The 20,395-nt window shown below is 42.2% G+C and overlaps 1 protein-coding gene across 1 annotated transcript; it reads left to right on the plus strand.

Annotated features, from left to right (window-relative positions):
• The first annotated feature begins 1,995 nt into the window (after nt 1-1,995).
• LOC140264339 (uncharacterized) lies at nt 1,996-7,326 on the plus strand. Its single transcript, XM_072360045.1, has 2 exons — nt 1,996-2,125; nt 5,254-7,326. Exon 2 carries the CDS (start codon nt 5,257-5,259, stop codon nt 5,860-5,862), a length of 606 nt encoding a protein of 201 aa, XP_072216146.1. The 5' UTR covers nt 1,996-2,125; nt 5,254-5,256; the 3' UTR covers nt 5,863-7,326.
• Nucleotides 7,327-20,395: the final 13,069 nt, after the last annotated feature.

Consider the following 20,395-nt stretch of genomic DNA (forward strand, 5'->3'; position numbering starts at 1 on the left):
AACACAATCCAAAAGTTTAGCAAATAAATACTGAAGGTGAAATTAATGTGTTGCTTTTTTTTTTTTTAATTGTTATTTGTTTGTTTTTAATGAGACAAATGCATTATATTTTTCTCACTGTGCAACAGCCTAGTTCTGATGCTCAGTGTTGAACCAGGTTTAATAATTTTTGTTATGCCTTTCTCTGCTGCTTCTTATTTGAGAAATAAGGTGACGTATTTCTTTATTACAATAAGGTTTTATATACTTGTATACGTATCACACAGTCTGCAGTGAGCTATACATGAAAAGCAGTAAGTTTACCATTGAAATTGATGTCAAAATATATAGTAACCATGCAAGCAAACATACACCTGTCGCTCCAAAAGTAATGCTTCCTATTTGTTTCCATGGAAACTCCAACAGATACAAAGAGCACAATAATGCTGTTTAATAGAGGAAAACCTCAGCTACAGAACACTGCTTTTCAGCAGAGTCACCACCACATTGGCAGCAATGAACAAGAGCCATCATGCTGCGCTTGTAAAAATCTGCCTGTGGAGGTGACACACTGTCAGCACTGCTGAAACACACCACCCACTGCCTCACTCCTTCACTGTGCTCACATCCACTGTTTGGGCTCCATAAATGCTCAGCAAGTGTAAGCGAATGTCCAGGGGTGTCCTTTTTCAGATGGAGGGATTCAGTGACACACTTTTGCTCCACATGCACTTCCGTGTCAGGTGCCATTTTGTTAGACTGCCCCTCTGCTGCCATCTGTCACACAACTACAAAACTTAACAGGATACTGGTAAGAGGGTTCAACCTCTACTGCCATACCACCACCATCTGCCTCTGACGTTGTGGGCCAACATAATAAAACCAAGGCTGTTGTGCTAAGTTGTTAATGCTGTGCACAAGTTAGTATAATACCCGTATTTGCTAACAGTTACATGACTTCAATGATTTGGTATTGTAAATTTTGTAATTGGATTCCTTTAAATACAACTTCTTTTAAACGGGGGGTTCTATATCCTGCATTTTCCTTAATGTTACTGTTTGCTGTGCAAAAAAAAGTCAAATTTTAAAAAATAAGTCCTAAATTTTGACTGAAAACAGCAGATGATACTGCAAAACTATGCTTTCACATTGTTTATTTGCTTTTTTTCCAACCCACTGAAGTCCAGGGGAGATACTGATGTTTCCCAAGTTATGAACAAAGGAGGGCTTTGCCTGATAAGCCAGTTGTTCAGCGTTAGATTTTTACTGAGAATACAAGATATTATGAAGTTCTAGTAGACATTTCTCTGTGGCCTAGTTGGTCTTTTTATCAGTGGGTGCAAAATGACCATTTCAGGTTAACAGATCTGGAAACAGTGCTTAACCACTGCTTATCACTTTAAATAACATTCCTTTATTTTTTCTTTCATAAAGAACTAAGCTTTTTGTAGAGACATTGGGTACAACGTCTGTGTTAGGCTTGACTGTACTGAATGTCTCAGCTAGGACACTGAGGCTTGAACAAGTTGGGGGTGGCCTACTGTGGGCTAGCAAAGAGAATATTACTTGCTACCTGCTGCCTTCAGTTCCTAGCACTGCAGGATATTGTGTAGGTTGTGAGAGCTAACTGTTGGTGGTCACCCTACATTCTGTTGTGTTATATTTTTTTACTGCACCCTTTCCATTTTTATGTCTGGTTTTGACAGCTTACTTCTTTGTGGACTCTCAGCTAAACACTCATTTTGTTTAGTTCAGTTTTTTCCATGTTTAAAAACTAATTTTGGCCACTCGGGTATATGTAATGATGGTATTTTATGGAAAAATTTTCTAGTGCCCTCAGCGATAAAAAATGTGTGCTGATGTGTCTGTAGCAGATGTTGTGTTTTGGATTTCGGCTGAAAACAATGTTGATAACACACCGATGTTTCAGTTGTTGCAGAGCAGGGCTGCGCAGAGCCAAGGACATTTTGGCTTCTGGTACTGTCCTGCCAGTGAGGGGGGGGTTCCCCCCCTGAGCTGGGAGAGAACAGGACAGCTGACCTAAACTTACCAAAGCGTACCAGTTGCCATCGTGTGGAACTATAAAACCAGTAGGTCAGCGGGAGATCTGCAGTGTTGGGCCTGTCTGGACATCAGTCATCTGGTGGTGAGCAATCATATAGCACATTACTTGCTTTGTATTTTAATTTTTTTCTCTCTTTTTTACTTGCAAGTTCTTGTACTTTCACCTTCTTCTATTCTCTATTCCACTGTGGAGGTAAGGAGTGAATAGCTGTGTGTTGCAGTTGCATGCCAGGTTAAACCACTACTATTCTGGTTATTATAGGCCTCTGTACTCAAAAGCTGTTGCAAAGTTTGCCAGATTTTAAATACACTTGGCAGAAAAAAAAAGTACATTTTTATATACTGTAAAAACTTTGAGATAAAATGTTCTACTGTTTCAGATTTTTTTACTCAAGAAATCTGAATATTCTTGTTCAGTATAAAAAGTATCATAAACTTTATAACGTGTGTGTATGTGTTTTCCTCAGGGCTTTCCTTTGAAGCCTTAGCACAGAAGCAACTGCAAATGTGTTTTTTACTTAGCATTTAAGTAGAGCAGCCTCTAAAGAGCTGGACTTCTGACTTTGCAAACTCAAGCCTCTCTTTCAGATTACTAACATATAACTAGTAAGCTATAGAAGTGTAAGCAGTGAAGAAACGGGCAGATATCTGTGTGAATGGAATGCCCATGCACACTCTTGCCAGAATCGGTTAACAGAAGACCAATTGAAAGTCAGAGGTTCAAAACAAGCCATTCTGTGTACTGCAGCAGTAATCTGAAGTGTTTCTTTCACTCAAAACCATCATGGTTTAAGTTATTTAATGAGCCATAATTCAAATAAGCAAATGTTTCCCATTTTACATTTGCAGACATATTCCTTCCTGCCTTCAGTTTTAATCTGCTTTATTTGGGACAGTTAGTTTTTCAGCCAAGGTTGAGGAGGAAATGAAGTGGGGCTCCAAAGAGAAGCTGCTAGCACCTTACTTGTAGAGAGGCTACCACATGCTCATTACAGCAGCCTGAAGCAAAGTTCAGTCACTGTTGTGAGTTATGTATTAGTACAGTTTCTTCTGAATAATTTATAATGTTGCTGTGCAAACTGGGTTAGTATTAGGAGTCCTAGAAATGTCAGGTTTCAAAATAATCCTTCCACTGGTAAAAATGTTCAGTGCAAAATGCTATATTAAAGCAACACCAAAGCTGAGCTTTTAAAATACAAAAGGCAGGAAGTGCAGAGTTAAGGTTGCCATGGAAACCTTAACTGTACACCTTTAGGTAGGTAGTATGCTATTGGTTTTAATAACTTTCTCTTTGTACAACTCTATTATATGTGCCCTTTTTTATTATATGAATTCTAATGACAATGAATGCTATTTATAATGCATATTAATTGCACTGGCTACTCAGCAGACATGAGAAATAAGGTGTGACCTGTGCCGTCTCTGTGGAAATAACTTGCACATTGATATTAAGGTGACTGTGATGTGTATCCAGAAAACATTACTATGACTATTTTACCAGCCAAAGAACTTGAGTGCTTTTTTTCTGAGAATACTATAATATGGCTATCACCTTATGGAGCACCATCAGAAGAGCAAAATTGTAGAAAACATGGGCAATTTACAAGAGGTAGAATGTAAGTGGTACTTGGTGGAAATTTTAACTATGGCTCTGGTATGCTTCTTCAGCAAAGCATTAAAGTACAGCATTCATTCTTTACAAATATGCATTATTTCCTCCAGAGCTCCATCTTGTACTTCACAAGAACATAACTCTTGCTCTTTTTTACTCGATATTTTCTTTCCTGACTGATCATTGAACTGTATAAAATCTCTACAGAGTTTTGGTTGGGCTTTAAAACTGATGATTCCCCTGCCCAATTCCAAATTCCATTTTCTGCCTGCCAAAGGGGCTATTTTTTATGAAGTTTTGTCAGCTTTTAATTAGCCCTTGCCTCAGTTAATATACAAGAAATGCACAGATGCTGAACATTAGGAACCTCAAGTCAAGAGACCTGGCAGCAAGTAGTTCAACTTCTTTAGTATGGTGTATAGAAAAGTGTACATTACTCAGATAAGTCCTCTGTTCTCGATCACAATTCATATGGTATCTAAAATAGTCTGTTTCAGGAGGGGGCACTTTTGTAACTGAAATTTCTAGTAAATTTATAAAAGCTTTGAAGACTGTCATCAAAGTAGTATCAAAATATATATGTATATATATAAAATGCAGTTCACTGATTTTTGTTTCTTAACTTGCTGGTAGCACTTTTGGCAGCACTGTTTGGTTAACAGTAAATATATTTTTAGGATGTATACATACTGCAATAGGTGGCCATGATGATCAGTTGAAGTAAAATCTTTGTACCTACAACTGCCCCCAGAAAATCATAAATCATGCTTTAACTATATTGATAAACCAATATAATTTTGGGGAGAGAAATATTAGTTGTTATTTAACATTTAAAGAACGATTACAGCCCTTGCTAAAGCCTGTTGTAAAGAAAAAAGAATTCAAAATTAGATCTTAGTTTTGCAGAGGAGAACTTCAAATGAAAACTCCGAGATCTTAAAACTCATAGGCATTGATCCTAGTACAGGGCTCCATTAAATACCACTGCTGTATGTCAGTACAAACTTCCTGCAGAATCATAGCCTACAAAAAATCACTAATATGTTAGTTATTGATTTTATGAAATATTAGAATATGGCTACTGGAAATTAAAAAGGAAATTAAAAATATTTTGTTTCAGCTTCTCTATCCTGCAGGAAGATTCCTTACTCCTTTAACAAAAATATTGCAGGTGACATGGAACTGCAGGGTGAGAGGACCTCTGTTGTGGCTGTCAGGCTTCCTTTGTTGCCATTTTGGAGACTGAAGTAGGGGTAGACAGGCTGCTAATTGGTCTAGAGTAGTATCTTTTCTTCTATTAATCTAAACTAGCTAGTGGCTCTTTCAACAAAGATGATTGCACCAGGACTTCTGCTGGTACAATCTGATCATTTCATTCATTTCAATTTCATTGATTCAATTTCTTTTTCAGTCATCTGTGTCCTTGCAAGCTTGACTTTGTGTTTACAGCCTAGATAAGCTGGATGGTTCACAGTGTTACGACAGCAAGGACACCTTCTGGGGTGTCCATCCTTCCTGTCTCCCATTGCTTTATGAGCTTTCCTTAACTCTTCTCTTCCCAATGCAACAAAAGCCATTTAGAATGTATCTCTTGGCAGGGCATGGCATCGAACAACCAGGAGGATCTGAAGCAGGGTGGCTCTGCGGAAATGGGCGATGCAAGCCAGCTACAGCAGGCAGGGCTATGTCAGGCAGCAGAAAACCGGTGTCCCATCTGCCTGGACGCCATCTGCTATGCTGCCCACGTGCCCAACTGCTTTCACTGCTTCTGCTTTAGCTGTATCTGGCAGTGGGCTGCCATCAATGCTGTGTGCCCAATCTGCAGGCAGTCTTTCGACCACATCTTGTCTGCGACGCAAGCGGGCGGTGACTACCAGCAGTACATGCTGAGCACATTCACCCACCGCCAGAGGCACGCAGACAGGGAGAGGTGGCAGAGCAGATCCCCGCAGCAGCGCTACAACCTGCGCCTGCGTCACGGCAATGATCGGTCCATGGCAGGGAGAATGGAGCCTGCAGGGGGCCAGTTTGTACTACCGGTCATCACGGCTGCGGGGCCCTTCGCTATCTTTGCACCCAGAGCCTTCAGAATGCCAGCCCTGCCGAATGTAATGCAACTCCCAGCAAGCCCCATGGATAGGCATCCCAGAAACTTCAACATGATGCTGCTGCGTACTCGGCTCCAGCATTTCCTTGACTTAGAATAAACAGCCATAAGTACTCCAAAGAACAATGTCTGCAGGAAGGGTTTCCTAGCTCTGTCTCAGCAATGTGCTTCTTGGATTGTGTTATGATTTTGTTTCCCAGAATTATTTGCAGCACAGCCTATTCTGTTCTTCTGCTCCTGGCCTCCCTCTTCTAAGTGCTGAGAGTGTGCAGTCTGAGTCTTGTGATAATCAGCCAGGACATGTGTCCTGAAGACCTACTAATGCAGATGCTGTAAAGAGTAGCCATGCTAGCAGCCCTGTCCCTAGATTCCTGGAGCTTTCTCGGGGCCGGCTGGAGGAAGCTCAAAACCTCCTAGCTTGCAGCTAAACAAATACATCCCACAGTGGGTGAACAATTGGCTGCTGAATCAAGCTCAGTGGATGTTACATCAGCCTGGCAACTAATCACTAGAGGGGTTTCTCGCTGCTCCATTTTAGGGGCAGTTCTCTTTCAATGTTTCCATAAATGACCTGGATGAATGAAGATATACTGGGTAACTTTGCAGATGGCACTGGACTGTTGACACTTTGAGGGCAGAAATGTCTCACAGAATTCTTGATGGATTGGAGGGCTAGAAAATCACCAGCCTCATAAAGTTTATCGAGAGCAAGTGCTGGATTCTGCAGCTGGATTAGGGCAGCCCTGGATATACAAGCAGACTGGGATACAAGAGACTGCAAAGCAGCCCTGCAGAGAGGAATATGGGGTTTCTGTCTGTCCACAAGTTGAACATGAACCATCAATGTTCCAAGGCAACCAGAAGGGTCAGCCATATCCTGGAGTGCACCAGGCCCAGCACTGCCAGCAGGTGATGGAAGGGACTGTCAAGATCTGCTGTGTGTTGAATGGCCTCATCTCAAGGACTGTGCAGCTTTAGGTGCATGTTGTGATTTAACATTGGCAGGCAGACGCTGATCATGAGTGGAGGCAGAAATTCTAGGATGGTCCCTGTGCAGGAGGGTTGCTCAGGGGAATTGTATGGAGGGGTGGAGGTGGTGTGCGTGTAGGGGGGGTGTTCTGCTGTACATGTACAGGGCGGGCCCTGCACCCAAATTCCACAGAAATTAAAGAAGGGAGGAACCCTTACTTCAGAAGTAGAGTTTGCGGAGAGGCTCACTAGGAATGACAGGACTTGAGGTAGAAAGGGGGCAAGGCTTTTACTTATTAATAGCATACTGCAAAGGAATCTGGAATTCCAGATCTAAAACCTTCGGATAAGAAACTGGATCAAGCACCACAAAGAAAAAACACATTCAAAACAGACTGGACTATACGCTGAGCATGTCCAAGAAGAAGTGAAAAACAAGAAAATATTCAAGGAATTAGTTAGTGTAGAACAGCCCACTGTCTAGAGTGAGTTAGCATTACTTGCTTCATGGAATTATGAGTGTGTGTATTGTGCTGTATGACTATAACTGCTTGAGAGCCACTAGCTGTGCATTTGGGGTGGTGCAAACTCCCACGCATTGGTGTATACACTTTGAATAAACTTCCTTGCATTCTGACTTTTGTGAGTTTGAGTGCTGTTCTGCAGGTTAATCATTCACTCTACCCAGGTAGGATGGTGGACAGAAGAGAAAAAGAGAGAAAAAGTGCAAGAAATCATGTTTTGAGATAAAAGCAGACTACTAGGTAAAGCAAAAGCTGTGCATGAAAGCCAAGCAACACAAGGAATTAATTTGCTACTTCCTATCAGCAGGCAGATGTTCAAATACTTCCAGGAAAGCAGGACTCAATATGTGTAACAATTACTTAGGAAGAAAGATGCCATCACTCAAAATGTCCCCCTTTCTTTTTCTCCAGCTCTTACTACTACGAGAAAAAAAAAACAAACTGTGCTATACAGCACAGAATATCCCTTTGGCCAGTTCAGGCCAGCTCTCCTGGCTGCGTCCGCTCCCAACAATTTGTGTACATGTAGTTTTTTGCTGATAGGATAGCAGAAGAACTGAACAGTCCTTGACTCAGCGTAAGCACTGTGCTGCAACAAGTGAAAACACCGGTGTGTTATCAGCATTGTTTTCTTACAAAAAATAAAATAAATCACAGCAACATATCAGCCACTGTGAAGAAAATTAACTTTATCCGAGCCAAAACCACGACAGTGGTTCAATATAAGAAGGAAATAACATATTAGAGAGCCTCCAAAAGAGAGCTATGAAGATAGTTAAAGGTCCGGAGGGCAAGGTGTGTGAGGAGCAACTGAGGCCCTTGGGTGTGCTCAGCGCAGAGCAGAGGAGCTGAGGGGAGGCCTGATGGCCGCTGCAGCTCCTCACAGGGAGCGGAGGGCAGCGCTGAGCTCTGCTCTGTGTGACAGCGACAGGGCCCGAGGGAACGGCATGGAGCTGTGCCAGGGGAGGGGCGGCTGGGGGCTGGGGGCACGGTCTGCACCAGAGAGAGTTGACAGGCACTGGAACAGGCTGCCCAGTGCCTGCCGTGACCTCAAACTGCTGGAGTTCAAGAAACGTTTGGACACTGATCTCAGACATAAGGCTTGAATGTTGGGTGGTCCTGTGTGGAGTCTGAAGTTGAACTCAGTGATGCTTGTGGAACCTTGATCTGTGATCCCTGTAGGAGAGGTCTGACCTCCTTCTTGGTGCTGCTTGGAACAGCAGGCTGCTCTGGACATCTCTCAGTGCCCTTTCCAAGCCAGAGTTTCCTAGGATTGTCAGTGTTCTTGCCCACACTGCTTCCTCCCTTATGCAGCTGGGACTCGTCCCATTCTCTCATCTTTGGATCTTCACCAAGACATCCCAGCGTGAGTATCTGAACAACATCCCCTTATAATATTTATAGACCCCAAAATGCTTTTGCCCTGTATCTCACAATGACTACTACAGTCCTTCTGGCAGCTCCCTCTGACTGAGGACTGACAGAGGTTGATCTGAGGTGTTGGACTCTCCATAGTCATCTCCAGCTGCCTAGATATGGATCTGGACAACCTGCTGTAGGTGGTCCTGCTTGAGCAGGAGGATGGGACTGAATCATATCTGGGGATCTGTACCAACCCCAACCACTCGGTGACTCTGAAACAGCTGATGAGGTTCGAGAGTATACTGCACCCACTTCTCTACAGTCACAAAGTCCTCCATTCTAAAACTGTTTACTTATGCCAGAAAAGAGAAGGCTAAAGGGTGAATCTTGTTATTGTGTATGAATAGCTTATGGGAGGGAATAAAGAAGACAGACTCTTCTCAGTGGAAAGCAGTGGACAGAGAAGAAGCAATGAACAGACACTGAAATATCAGATATTTGATAAACCATTGCTTCCTATGGCATAAGCTCCTGTCATTGATAGGGAAAACCTGTCAATTCTGTGTATTTGCATTAACAACTGAGGCAGTAAAATATTGATTGCTTACCTCAAAAATAACAAAAAGCACAATGCAGTACACAGGTAAACACATAGCTTGTTATCATATATACTGGAAAGTCCATGCATCTAACTATTTGCAGTCTGAGGGCATTAAATGTCCAAGAGCCTAAGTAAACATGTCGAATTCTGTAATTGCCATCACTTGATTTTTTTTTTCTTTTTTTAAGATCCACAGTACTAAAAAAAGTATCACACCAGTTCCTCTTGAAAAGACATGAAGATTGTTTTATACTCATAAATAATTTCATATGCCTAAAAATCTAGCTAGAGTGTAACTACTGAAGCTGGTAGAAGACAACCTTCAGAACATGCTTTATTTTCCCTATTATATAGAAGTAAATACTTCAAGATTTTGACTGCTTCCAAGACACCATTCTTGTACAGAGGGCAAGCAAATAAATAAAGGTGTCATGGTTTTATGATTTTTGTTATTGGTATTCCATATCAATCATAACATCACGTAGTGCACTGGGAGTTAAAGAGCTAATGCTCCAGTTCTGTGGGTTGTTGATAGTTCCAGGTATATGTGCCTCAGGAGAGAAGAACTACATATCCCAGAGGACTTTCCATTTTCCATTCAGAGGGAAAGATAAAACTGCTCACAGGTCACCAGATGCCCCGTTTCCATTTCTGCTCACCTCTGCAGTTTGTGAGCTCCCTAGCCATCTCACCTTCAGCATTAGAGTAAGGCCTCCAGTTATTGGACATTCACTCTCCCATTTTATTTGATTTATTAGCTTCAATTCCAGTTGTGTTATATTGTATTCTATTATCTTGCATTCCAATATCATACTTAGTAAATTAACTTTCCTCCTCAGATTGTTGACGCTGTTTTGTTTTTAGGCCCATCTCCCTACCCTTTCCTCTTTTCCCCCTTTCCCGGGTTCCATGTGTCTCCCTGCCCCATTAGCCAGGAGCTGGGCCAAACCGGGATGTAAACCATTGATAAAAGGATAAATAAAAAAAAAATCAGGATTAGCCTACAAAATATTGAGGTGCAAGCAAGTTATGAGGACACATCTGAGAAACATCTCAAATGCAAAAATAAATAAATAAATAAATAAAAATGATAACAGAATATGATTAACTTTAAACAATTGAGGAGGCATGCATCAAGACTCTGAGCTTTATTACTTGTAGATGATTCACTTCCTTTGAAGTTAGCAAAAAAATATGGAACATGTTTCCTCCTCATACCATGGAGTTTTCTGATTATGGAAGAAATCTTCTGAATCCATCCAGATAAAACCATTAAAATATAAGAGTTCTTTTAGGAAATCCTGTAGCAAATGCATGAGGCTTATTAAAAAAATTATAAAACAGAACGCACACATCTTTGACACCAAGTTTATCAACATGATCATAGAATCATAGAATCACCAAGGTTGGAAAAGACCTCCAAGACCATCCCGTCTAGCTGTCCACCTAGCAGCAGTAATCCCCACTAAATTATGTCCCTCAGTATAACATCTAACCACATCTTGAACACCATCAGGTTGATGACCCCCACCACCTCCCTGGGCAGCGTGTTCCAGCACGTGTCCACTCTTCTGGAGAAGAAGTATTTCCTAATGTCCAACCTGAATCTCCCCTTGTGCAACTTGAGGCCATTCTCTCTAGTCCTATCACTAGTTACATAGGAGAAGCGGCCAACCTCCATCTCATCACAACCTCCCTTCAGGCAGTTGTAGAGAGTGAACAAGTGAGATGCAACAGTGTGCTGGAGGTGGCTATGAGTTTGTCCGTGGTACCGTTACACTGATCACCTGCTGACTGCAGCAACTGAGCGCTTAGCCTTCTGCCCACTTGTCTTCCAAAACACTAAATTTTCTAGCCATCATGATCACTTCTAGTGTAGACAGTGAGAGGGCAGCTGGGGCAGCCCCTGTGAGGAGAGGCTGTAGCTGCCTTAAGCTGGGCCCAGATGGCTCCACTTGGCTCCAGTGGCTCCACTGCAGGGCACTGCGCAGCTGAGCCAGTCAGGGCAGCCAGCAGTGCTGCTGTCAAAGCAAGCTGAAGAATGAGTGAAGAACCACAGTGTGAGGACCATATAACAGAAGCAGTCCTGCAGACCTCAGTGTCAGTGCAGGAGGGCAGGAGGTGCTCCAGGTGTGGAGCAGAAGTTCCCTGCAGCCCAGGAGAGACCCATGGAGAAACTGTCACTCTGCGGCCCATGGGCATCATGAAGAGCAGATCTCCATGTGCAGCTGCAGAGGAGCCCATGGTGCAGCAACAGATGAGGCCTGAAGGAGGCTGCAGCCCATGGATAGCCCCAACAGAAGCAACCCCAGGCCAGAGCTGTAGCCTGTGGGGAGCAGTCCACCCGAGGGCAACATCACAGTCAAAAGGTTTACTCAGCCTGCAGGTATATGCACAAAACCATTCCAGGAGTGGAGCCAATTAATGGTGAACAAAGTCAAAAATGATCAATCTTGCAGAGTTTAAAGTCAGCCAGCAACTATAGTGAAGGTTCAGTCTGTAAAGAGGTCTGACAGAAAAAGTTCATGTGATGAGAGGTCACTGAGTGAGGCTCAATCCTGAGTAGAAAGCAAGTAATTTTTGTATCACAGAGGCATTAGAGGTCACCTGACACTACTATCTTGAACAGCCAGTTGCTGTTGCTAACTTCTATTTTTCACATAGGACAACGAACAGATGATGTTTTCTATTCTCTCAGACCAATTTTCTCTTTCCTCAGACAGTTTTTCTGTTCTTCTAGCTGAAATAGTCAATAGCTCTTGCTATTTCCTCCTTTCCCAGTCTGCTCCACCTTTTGACTGTGTTTTACATCTCTAGAAAATAAGTAGCTTCTTGGTTTAGTACTTACTGAGGGTATCTCAGGATATCTGAAGTTCCCAGGTGTCCAGCTGCACTTCAGAGATGCCAGCTGTGCCTTCCAAGGATGTTTCAGGTTCACAAGGCTGGTTCTCAGGGCAGGTTCCCAGGCTAGCAGTTCCTGGGCTGGCAGACGTCTTCTGCCAGTGTCTCAGCAGACATTATCTGTCAGTCTTTTTCCTCTTACCAGTAGATCATTCTTACAGCTGCTCCCATCAGACAGGGGAGAAGTGTGAGGAAGAACAAGCAGCAGAGATGGACTGTTAGGAACTGACCACAGCCCCTCATTTCCTATCTGCTTGTGCTCCTCTGGGTAAGAGATGGGAGTGAAGCTGATCCTGAGAAAAAGGAGGGGAGGGATATGTTTTAGTTTTTTTTTTTCTTTTTGTCTTTGTTTCTCTAGTCTATTTTTAATTGGCAGTAAACTAAACTAATTTACTCCAAGTCAAGTCTCTTTTGGCCATGGTGGTAAATGATTCCTCTGTCTATTTTGATGCACGAGCTTTTTAATCTTAATTTCTTCACTGGTGAGTGTATATCTGCTAGAGAAGGTCAGTTCACAACACATATCTACAGGGACCAATTTTTAAAAAAGCTCATATATCCCTTTTCAACTGAAAAAAGAAAAACAAACTTCTTAATCAATCACAGAAGTTATTGTAGATTCATAACTACCATAAAGCATGTTTAACCTCGCGAAATTCAAGGTGATGGTGAAAAATCAACCATGTTACTGCATGGAAAGTCAAGAATAAAAAAACAAAAAACAAAAAACCAAACAACAAACAACCCTTTCACCTGTTCTATTAGAACTCTCTCGGAGTGGTGGGCTGGGTAGGTGAGAGGAAAATCTGGTTTTTAGAGAAGCAGTTTACTCATCTTCAGAATCCCATGACACCTGAGCATAGCACCTTTTCAGGGTATGCACTGCAAGTTTTAGGATGCTGTGCAGAGTCTCAGTAGCAATGCTCTGTCCCTTGCTAAGCTGACACAAGGCTATGCTACCAGACTGGGAAATGGGGTGGGGAGGTGCAGACTGCTGCACTGACTGCCCTATTCAGCTCATGAGCTGTTAGTGTGATCAACTGAAGGCAAAGCACAGTAGTGAATAGACAGGATGAGGTGTTTGGCATCAGCAGAAGAGAGGAAGTTCATTTTTCCTTGGACTCTTAGAAATATGAGGCCAGTAGTGACTGATTGGTGTTGAAACAAGACAGTGGGCACTGATGTGGGACCATTACAGAGCTTATTCAGATCATTAGAAGAGCAGAATCATGAGCGTACACTGATAAGGCACAGAGAAGAAATGAAACATGGAAGAAAATGGGAGCAGAGATACAGGAGAGCAGTAACATCCCCCAATCTGAATTCTGTATTTCACAGATTTGTTGAAAGGAAAACAACACTTTCACATAAATCATAAACATAGAAAGATCTATGCGAAATGATGCCAATGCAGTTTAAATGTAAAGGCAATTATTTGTGGGTTAGGAAATGGCAAAAATGAGGTTACTTTTGTAATTTTAATTCACATTGGGAGTATGCATTATGGTAAAACAACACAGCCTTCTGTCTGTTCAAACAGAAATACTCTAACAATCCTAATTGTTAGTATTTCCAGAATCTTAAGTTTCCCAGGATGAGGATAGCAGTCATACCAACTTTAAAAAAGCCCCTCAACTAGAATTACAAATGGATTACAGTGGGGAGGAGTGAGGTTCCCTTGAACAGTATTCAGCTACTACATCTAGAAAATCATTCGCTCTCCCCCATTACTTCTCTTTCACTTTTTTTTCACTTAAGACTTGCTTCTATGAATTGTCCATAGCTCTGTAGCTTTGCAATGTAAGCCTTTTTTTCAGGAAGATAAAGGCTGTTTCCTCCAGGAAATGCATATTTTCCAAGTAGAGCAGTAGACTATGCTTCTTACAGAGAAGCTCTCCTTCATTGCAGATCTCTCTTCACAGTAGAGCTACACCATTCATTGAATGAGGTTGGAACTGTGTGCAAGAAATTAGCAAGGCAGAAGTCAGCCTCTTCTCCCAGATAATTAGCAATAGGACAAGAAGGAATGGCCTCAAGATGAGACAGGTGGTTCAGGTTGGACACTGGAGAATTTCTTCTCAGAAAGAGTGGTCAGGCATTGGAACAAGCTGCTCAGGGAAGTGCTGGAGTCACGGTATCTGGAGGTGTATAGGAGGATGTAGTAGGTAGGGATGTGGTTCAGTGGGCAATGTTGGAGGTAGATGGACAATTGGACTAGATGATCTTAGAGGTCTTTTCCAACCTCAATAATTCTATGATTCTATGATTCTGTATTCATAGTCATGTAATAACTTAATCATAATGCATATTCACAAGAAGAAGATGAGGCATTTCTGTGCATCCTCAGTTCTAGAATTTCTGACCCTTAAGAGCCTTCCAGGGCAGTCTCTAAATATTCATGCAAAATTTGAACTGTAAAAGTCAAATCCCATCCTGTGGCATTATACAGACCCATGTGAGTCACCAGCTGAATCAAGTTACTTTATTACTTGACTATTCAGAACAACTGGTATAGTTTACAGCTGTCAGTTGTTACACAGTCAGCACTGGGCAGGGATGAAAATACAGAGTGAGCCCATGGGTTTTGCTGCTATGTTCTGACAATAGAGGGATGGCATGCTTGGTTCTTAATGTACTGTACCTGGAGGAAACACCTTCCCTGCTAAGCACACTACTCATGCTCATTCAGTCATCAGATCTGAGCAGTTCTGCCTGCTCTGTAACATCCCATTTCACCCTCTCTTTTAATTCATCCGTATTTTTGACTGGAACTTTCCAATTTCTTCTTCTTTCCAGTCTGAAGCCCTTCTTCCTCCACCATAGATTCTCCCCATGTTTGTTTTTTCACTCATTTTGCCTGCTTTTTTCCAAGCCTATCTCATCAGATTCTAGCCTAGGGTCTTCATCTGACTGCGACTTGATCCTTGATTCACTGGACCCCACTCAGTTATTTGCCATTTCACCCTCTGGTCATTAGCCATGGTTTCTATTTGGACTTCTCTTTTCCTGTAATGTCAAGTGCTGTTCTGCCTTTTAATAAAACTGGTCCCAATCTCAAAGTCGTTCTCTCTTTCAAGTGTGAGCTACAGAATCAGCACTCTCTAGAGATTTGTAGATGCATTTCCCAAGTGTGTACAAAAAGTCATACTAATCAAGTTCAGTATGGTGAAAATTGGAAACAACCAGCAGAGGCATGGAAAAGGATGAAAAATCTGGGGGAAAAAACACCCATCTCAGAATGTTCATGGATAGTTTTCCATTTCCTGATTCACTGCATGAAGATGTTAGTGCTTCTCAAAAGAAGCCTGGGCAAAACTTTCTCACTTGGAAAAGATAATGGATGTGTAGGACTTCATTCTCAGCAGCTGTCCAAGTCCGGGTGCATGGAAACTGTTTGGAAATAGTGAAAGTATCCAATGTCTTTTATGGAAAGATTCCTTATGGAAATATAATTTTATCTGAATATGACTCTCAAAGTCTCAGAAAAACTCATCTCTAAGGAGAAGTACTCAGGCAGAAAGATATACTACAAGCTTTCAGATCCTGTTAAATAACCTTAAAAATATCAAGCTATTATTGCAAAGAGAGGAGTAATAGGAAGAACAGATACAGAGATCATGGATGAAATTTGGAATTTGTTAGGAACTCAACTAGAAAAGAAGTTAGTCTGGTTTGGCAGGACTTTGATATTTTTCTCTACTAAAAGGAAAAGAGCCGTGTGATTGCTATGACTTCATGAAAATTCATGTTGTTGTTAATGAAAATATGACTGAAAAACATTTTTTATAAGTATGTGGTTTATCAGATGTGACCCACAGAGCACTAGAAAAGACTGTGTGTGCAATTACGGTTTGTCAGGAAAGGGGTATTGTTTGAGAGGTCTGAGATCCACAATACTATATTGAACCACTTCGAAACTCATAAGTAAAAATATGTTTGTTTCTGTTTTAAATTCAATTCCAGCTCAAACTGAAACAAACAAACAAACAAACAAAAAACATTTGGAAGTATTGGGAAGCAAGTTCAGTAATGTATGTAGGTAAATGTGGAATAAATAGAAATGACATACTGAAAGAGTCATAAGCTGTGCTTTCTCTGTGGTCAGAAAAACATGGTAAGGAACTGCAGCCACTGATAACCCCGGCTAAGAAATGAAAGCATTACTCAGAGCTCAATATCTTTAAAAAATTTCCGTAGGGGAGTAGTGCCACAGAGCTGTGTAGGAGATGTGTGATCTATTTATGGTGATAAGACAATTAGATGTTGGAAGTGGGTGCCGGAAAACCAGCATTCACTGGCAGCAGGACTGAGAAATATTAGACCATAAGGCATCTCAGGGAATTATGTCATACAGTTGCTTTCAAAAACAAATCTAGTCCTGGTTTCAGTGTACTGCATTTCCTTGAGTACAAGCGAGTACTTAGGTAGGTTTTTTTATGTATTCTAAGAGGAAAAATGGTGAATATAAAATTTTCCAGAATCCCTCCAGGCCCACCTGATATGGCAGCAAAGATTCTTCTGGGCTGCTGGAAATACAGGAGGAAACCTTGAGCTCAGGGAAGAAGACACCATCTACAGAATTTCCCTCTTTTCTCTAACTCATTTGTAAATTAAAGACAGATTCTGAAAGGGTATATGATGGAGAAGTGATCCCACACATGGAAAGAAGCATGTGTGTGGGGAAAGAGATTTGTGATTAGACAGGAGAAAACAGGGCAAGGACGAGGCATGAAAGAGTAGGTGGAAGGAAGAGATACTTCACCACTGCAGTTCCTCAGAAGGTGAGGACAGTGTGAGGTGCTTGCTCCCTCTTCCTCAAAGGGAATGAACTTTGGAATGCACAAACTTTGGCTATTAAGCCAAACAGCAGCTGATGTAAGGCAGCAGCAGCAGTGTCCAAGCCCAGATGCTTGGAGGTGGTGGTGACTGCAGGCTGCAGACCATTGGAAGACATCCCTGTCTCTGCAGCCGCCCTCACCTCTCCCACCTGGAGTCCTATGGTTTCTCTCCAGTCATTGCTTCTTTTGTTTTTTGCACTTACTTTGGAAGGCTATTCTTCAAGCCATCTGCTCTTTGAAAATCAACATCCTTTGGATTGCCAGAAGTTGTGAAGAGAAAGTTTATAGCTTTTATTCCTTTGCCCTTCAGTAGAACTTTTGTTCCTTTATTTGCACTGACGACACCCAAAATATTTGGAGAGCACAAGACTATGTTCTTTCCTGTTTTGGTTTGATAGACCAAACAAGCCAATCTTCTTCTTTTTTTTCTTTTCTAATTCTCAATTAACTGCTCTCAGGTTCCTTAAGTATCTCTAGCATTAGTCTGGTTTTGGTACAGCCATAGTACCTTTTCTTGAAACTGCTGACATGAACTGAGAAGAGATTGCATACCAAATCTTTCAAAGGGATTTCCATGTTACAAGCATGTCTGCCTTTTCCAGGGAATTATGGCTTATAGCCAATATGTGCTTTACTGATGCAGATATGGTTTTGTATGAAGAATACAGAAGCACTAAGAAAGGTAAATCAAAATGCAGACCCATTGTGGTGCTTCTTGCTTTTCCAGCTCTGTTCTGCTGCTGTTCCAGGACTTTGGCCGTGCCAGTGGCCATGTTGGTACTCAGCAGGCTTGAGCTTCAGATGGCACAGCCATCTGCTTTTTTCCTTCTATAGGTATCGCACCATGAGGTTCAACACAACACTGCTCTCAGAGATACTGATGCTGCTGCCAGGTTTATGAGCATTGCCCCAGCTGGTTGGTCAGTTAGGGCAGTGGTGTCAAAAGAGGTTTGGCAGCTTGGCTGCTGCCTATGAATACACATGCCAGGAATCTGCTGCTTCATGACAGCAAACAGCAGCCTCTCTCCCACACCATACTGTGCTTTGCTCTGCCTGAAGCCATCCATCTCTTGTTTGATGGTGGCATTTCTTATAGAGAGTTACAGCCACTGACCTGCTGATGGCTTCCATCAGGCAGAGTGTCCTACAACTCAAGGCTGCCTCTGCCATAGTGCTTCAAGCAAACAAAGAAAAGCACTCCAAAGTAACAGCAGAATACCTAGTCATCACCATTGAATTTCACCATATTACATTTCCTCAGTCTTCAATATGAGGTGATCACTTCTGTATCAATTCTGTTAATGGCACAGTATGTATCATTTTGCCTTGCTTTCTTCATATATGCATGTGCAGTTACAGATGGCTGTCACCATGTTTTCTTAAATTCATTTATGGATAGGCAAGACAGAGGGGTGATTTCTGTTAGCTTGACAAGCATAAACAAAGGCTTTCTCCATGCAACAAATAATGTTAATTCAACCAAATCAACCTGGAAAGTGATCAAAATTGTAATTGGATGTAACTAAGGGGAAGCTTAGAGATGGCTCCATCAGAACTGGAAGAATGATAACAGTAAATAAGGAAGGGAAGTAAGTTGTGTGGAGCCATTACACTGAACAGTAACAATAAATTAACGCTGTTCTAAACAGCAACTAAAAAGGAAGGGAAGGAAGGGAGGAATGGAGAAATGGAAGAAGGGAGGGAGGAAGAGAGGGAGGGAGGCAAGAAGGCAGGAAGGCAAGAAGGCAGGAAGGGAGGGAGGGAAGGAGGGAGGGAGGGAGGGAGGGAGGGAGGGAGGAAGGAAGGAAGGAAGGAAGGAAGGAAGGAAGGAAGGAAGGAAGGAAGGAAGGAAGGAAGGAAGGAAGGAAGGAAGGAAGGAAGGAAGGAAGGAAGGAAGGAAGGAAGGAAGGAAGGAAGGAAGGAAGGAAGGAAGGAAGGAAGGAAGGAAGGAAGGAAGGAAGGAAGGAAGGAAGGAAGGAAGGAAGGAAGGAAGGAAGGAAGGAAGGAAGGAAGGAAGGAAGGAAGGAAGGAAGGAAGGAAGGAAGGAAGGAAGGAAGGAAGGAAGGAAGGAAGGAAGGAAGTGTTTAAAAAAAAAAAAAGATAAAGTAGGAAATTGGCTTGGAGAGATAATTTCCTTGTTTCTGTATCTCTGTTGCCCTACCCAGGATCTTATCTGCCCCTGTACTCCTACATTATGACCTACAGAGGAGTATGAAATATATAGGACATTTCACCAGTCAATGAAGACATTCTTAGTATCCCCCATAGAGCAATTCCGGAGATAGCGGTTTTTCTTTGCCCCTGGATCTTCTCACACCTCTGCTTCTCAAGTGCACTAAGAATTCTTCCCCCAGGGCTCTGTGTCAGTTTGGTTTCTTTTATATTTTTTCTTTTATCTTCAGTCTTAGAGAATTCTGTTTTTGCACCCATGCAGTGGGAAAACATAATACTTCATGCAAGCCAAATATGTGAACAAGTTGAAAGGCAGAGACAGATGGAGCCATCTCCGTGATATCTAAACAAAACACTTTGGACATAATGAAATACTAAAGCATTTTCATTAGTGTGTGAGCTTTAGCTGAAAGAACAAAACTGACGCAACACTTACTCGTCTATGGATTTAGAGCCTTCATTCCTTTGCTCTTGACCCGCTGTTACTGCATGTAAAATGTCATGAGGGCCTTTTAGAAGCTAATCAATCTAGACTCCTCGCTACTTGACATCAAGGAATATATTTATAAGCTGCACGCTGCTTACATTTGTCTAGACTGAATTATTTTGATCACAGTCTATTTCACTCTCATCACCGCTGTAAGGTGGCAGAAAGAGCTGGTGTGGGTCTTGTCTTTCCCCAGATGACAACGGAGGCTGCCACGAGCGATTTCCTGCCAGAAGTTAGTACATCTAGCTTGACTTTTAGCGGAACACACACTGCACTCCATGTACACTCCATGTGTGCAAGCACACAAAACCCAAACCAAAAATGATAATAGCCATCCAGAAAGACAAAGCGGATTAATCACAGCCTTGCTTGTGTAAGCGCTGCCTACAACAAACCTCAGGACAGTGCCACTGAGTCTCTGCAGCCGCCCTAGTGCTGAGGCTTCACTCTGTGTCATGAGTTACTGTGAGGAATGTAAAACTGAGGAAGCTGCTGTTTTCTCCCTGTGATGCGATGTGCCTCACACCTCAGTGCTGCAGGTACAAATGATTCATGCAGGGTTTCTTGTGCTTACTTTTCTTGGAAGGTTTTCCCTGCTGTTTAAATTGCTTGCTTCATTTCCACTTGTCCCATGGCTGGTAATTTCTATAGGTCAGATGCTGAGGCAAGGATTAGTAACACACACATGTATGAACTACAACCACTTGTGGAAGTGCCTGCCTTCACCTATGGAGGTGTGGTGGTAGGGTAGGTCCTCTTCTCCCTTCCAGTCTGGG

The sequence above is a fragment of the Excalfactoria chinensis genome, chromosome Z, assembly GCF_039878825.1.
Source record: "Excalfactoria chinensis isolate bCotChi1 chromosome Z, bCotChi1.hap2, whole genome shotgun sequence".
Classification (NCBI taxonomy): Eukaryota; Metazoa; Chordata; class Aves; order Galliformes; family Phasianidae; genus Excalfactoria; species Excalfactoria chinensis.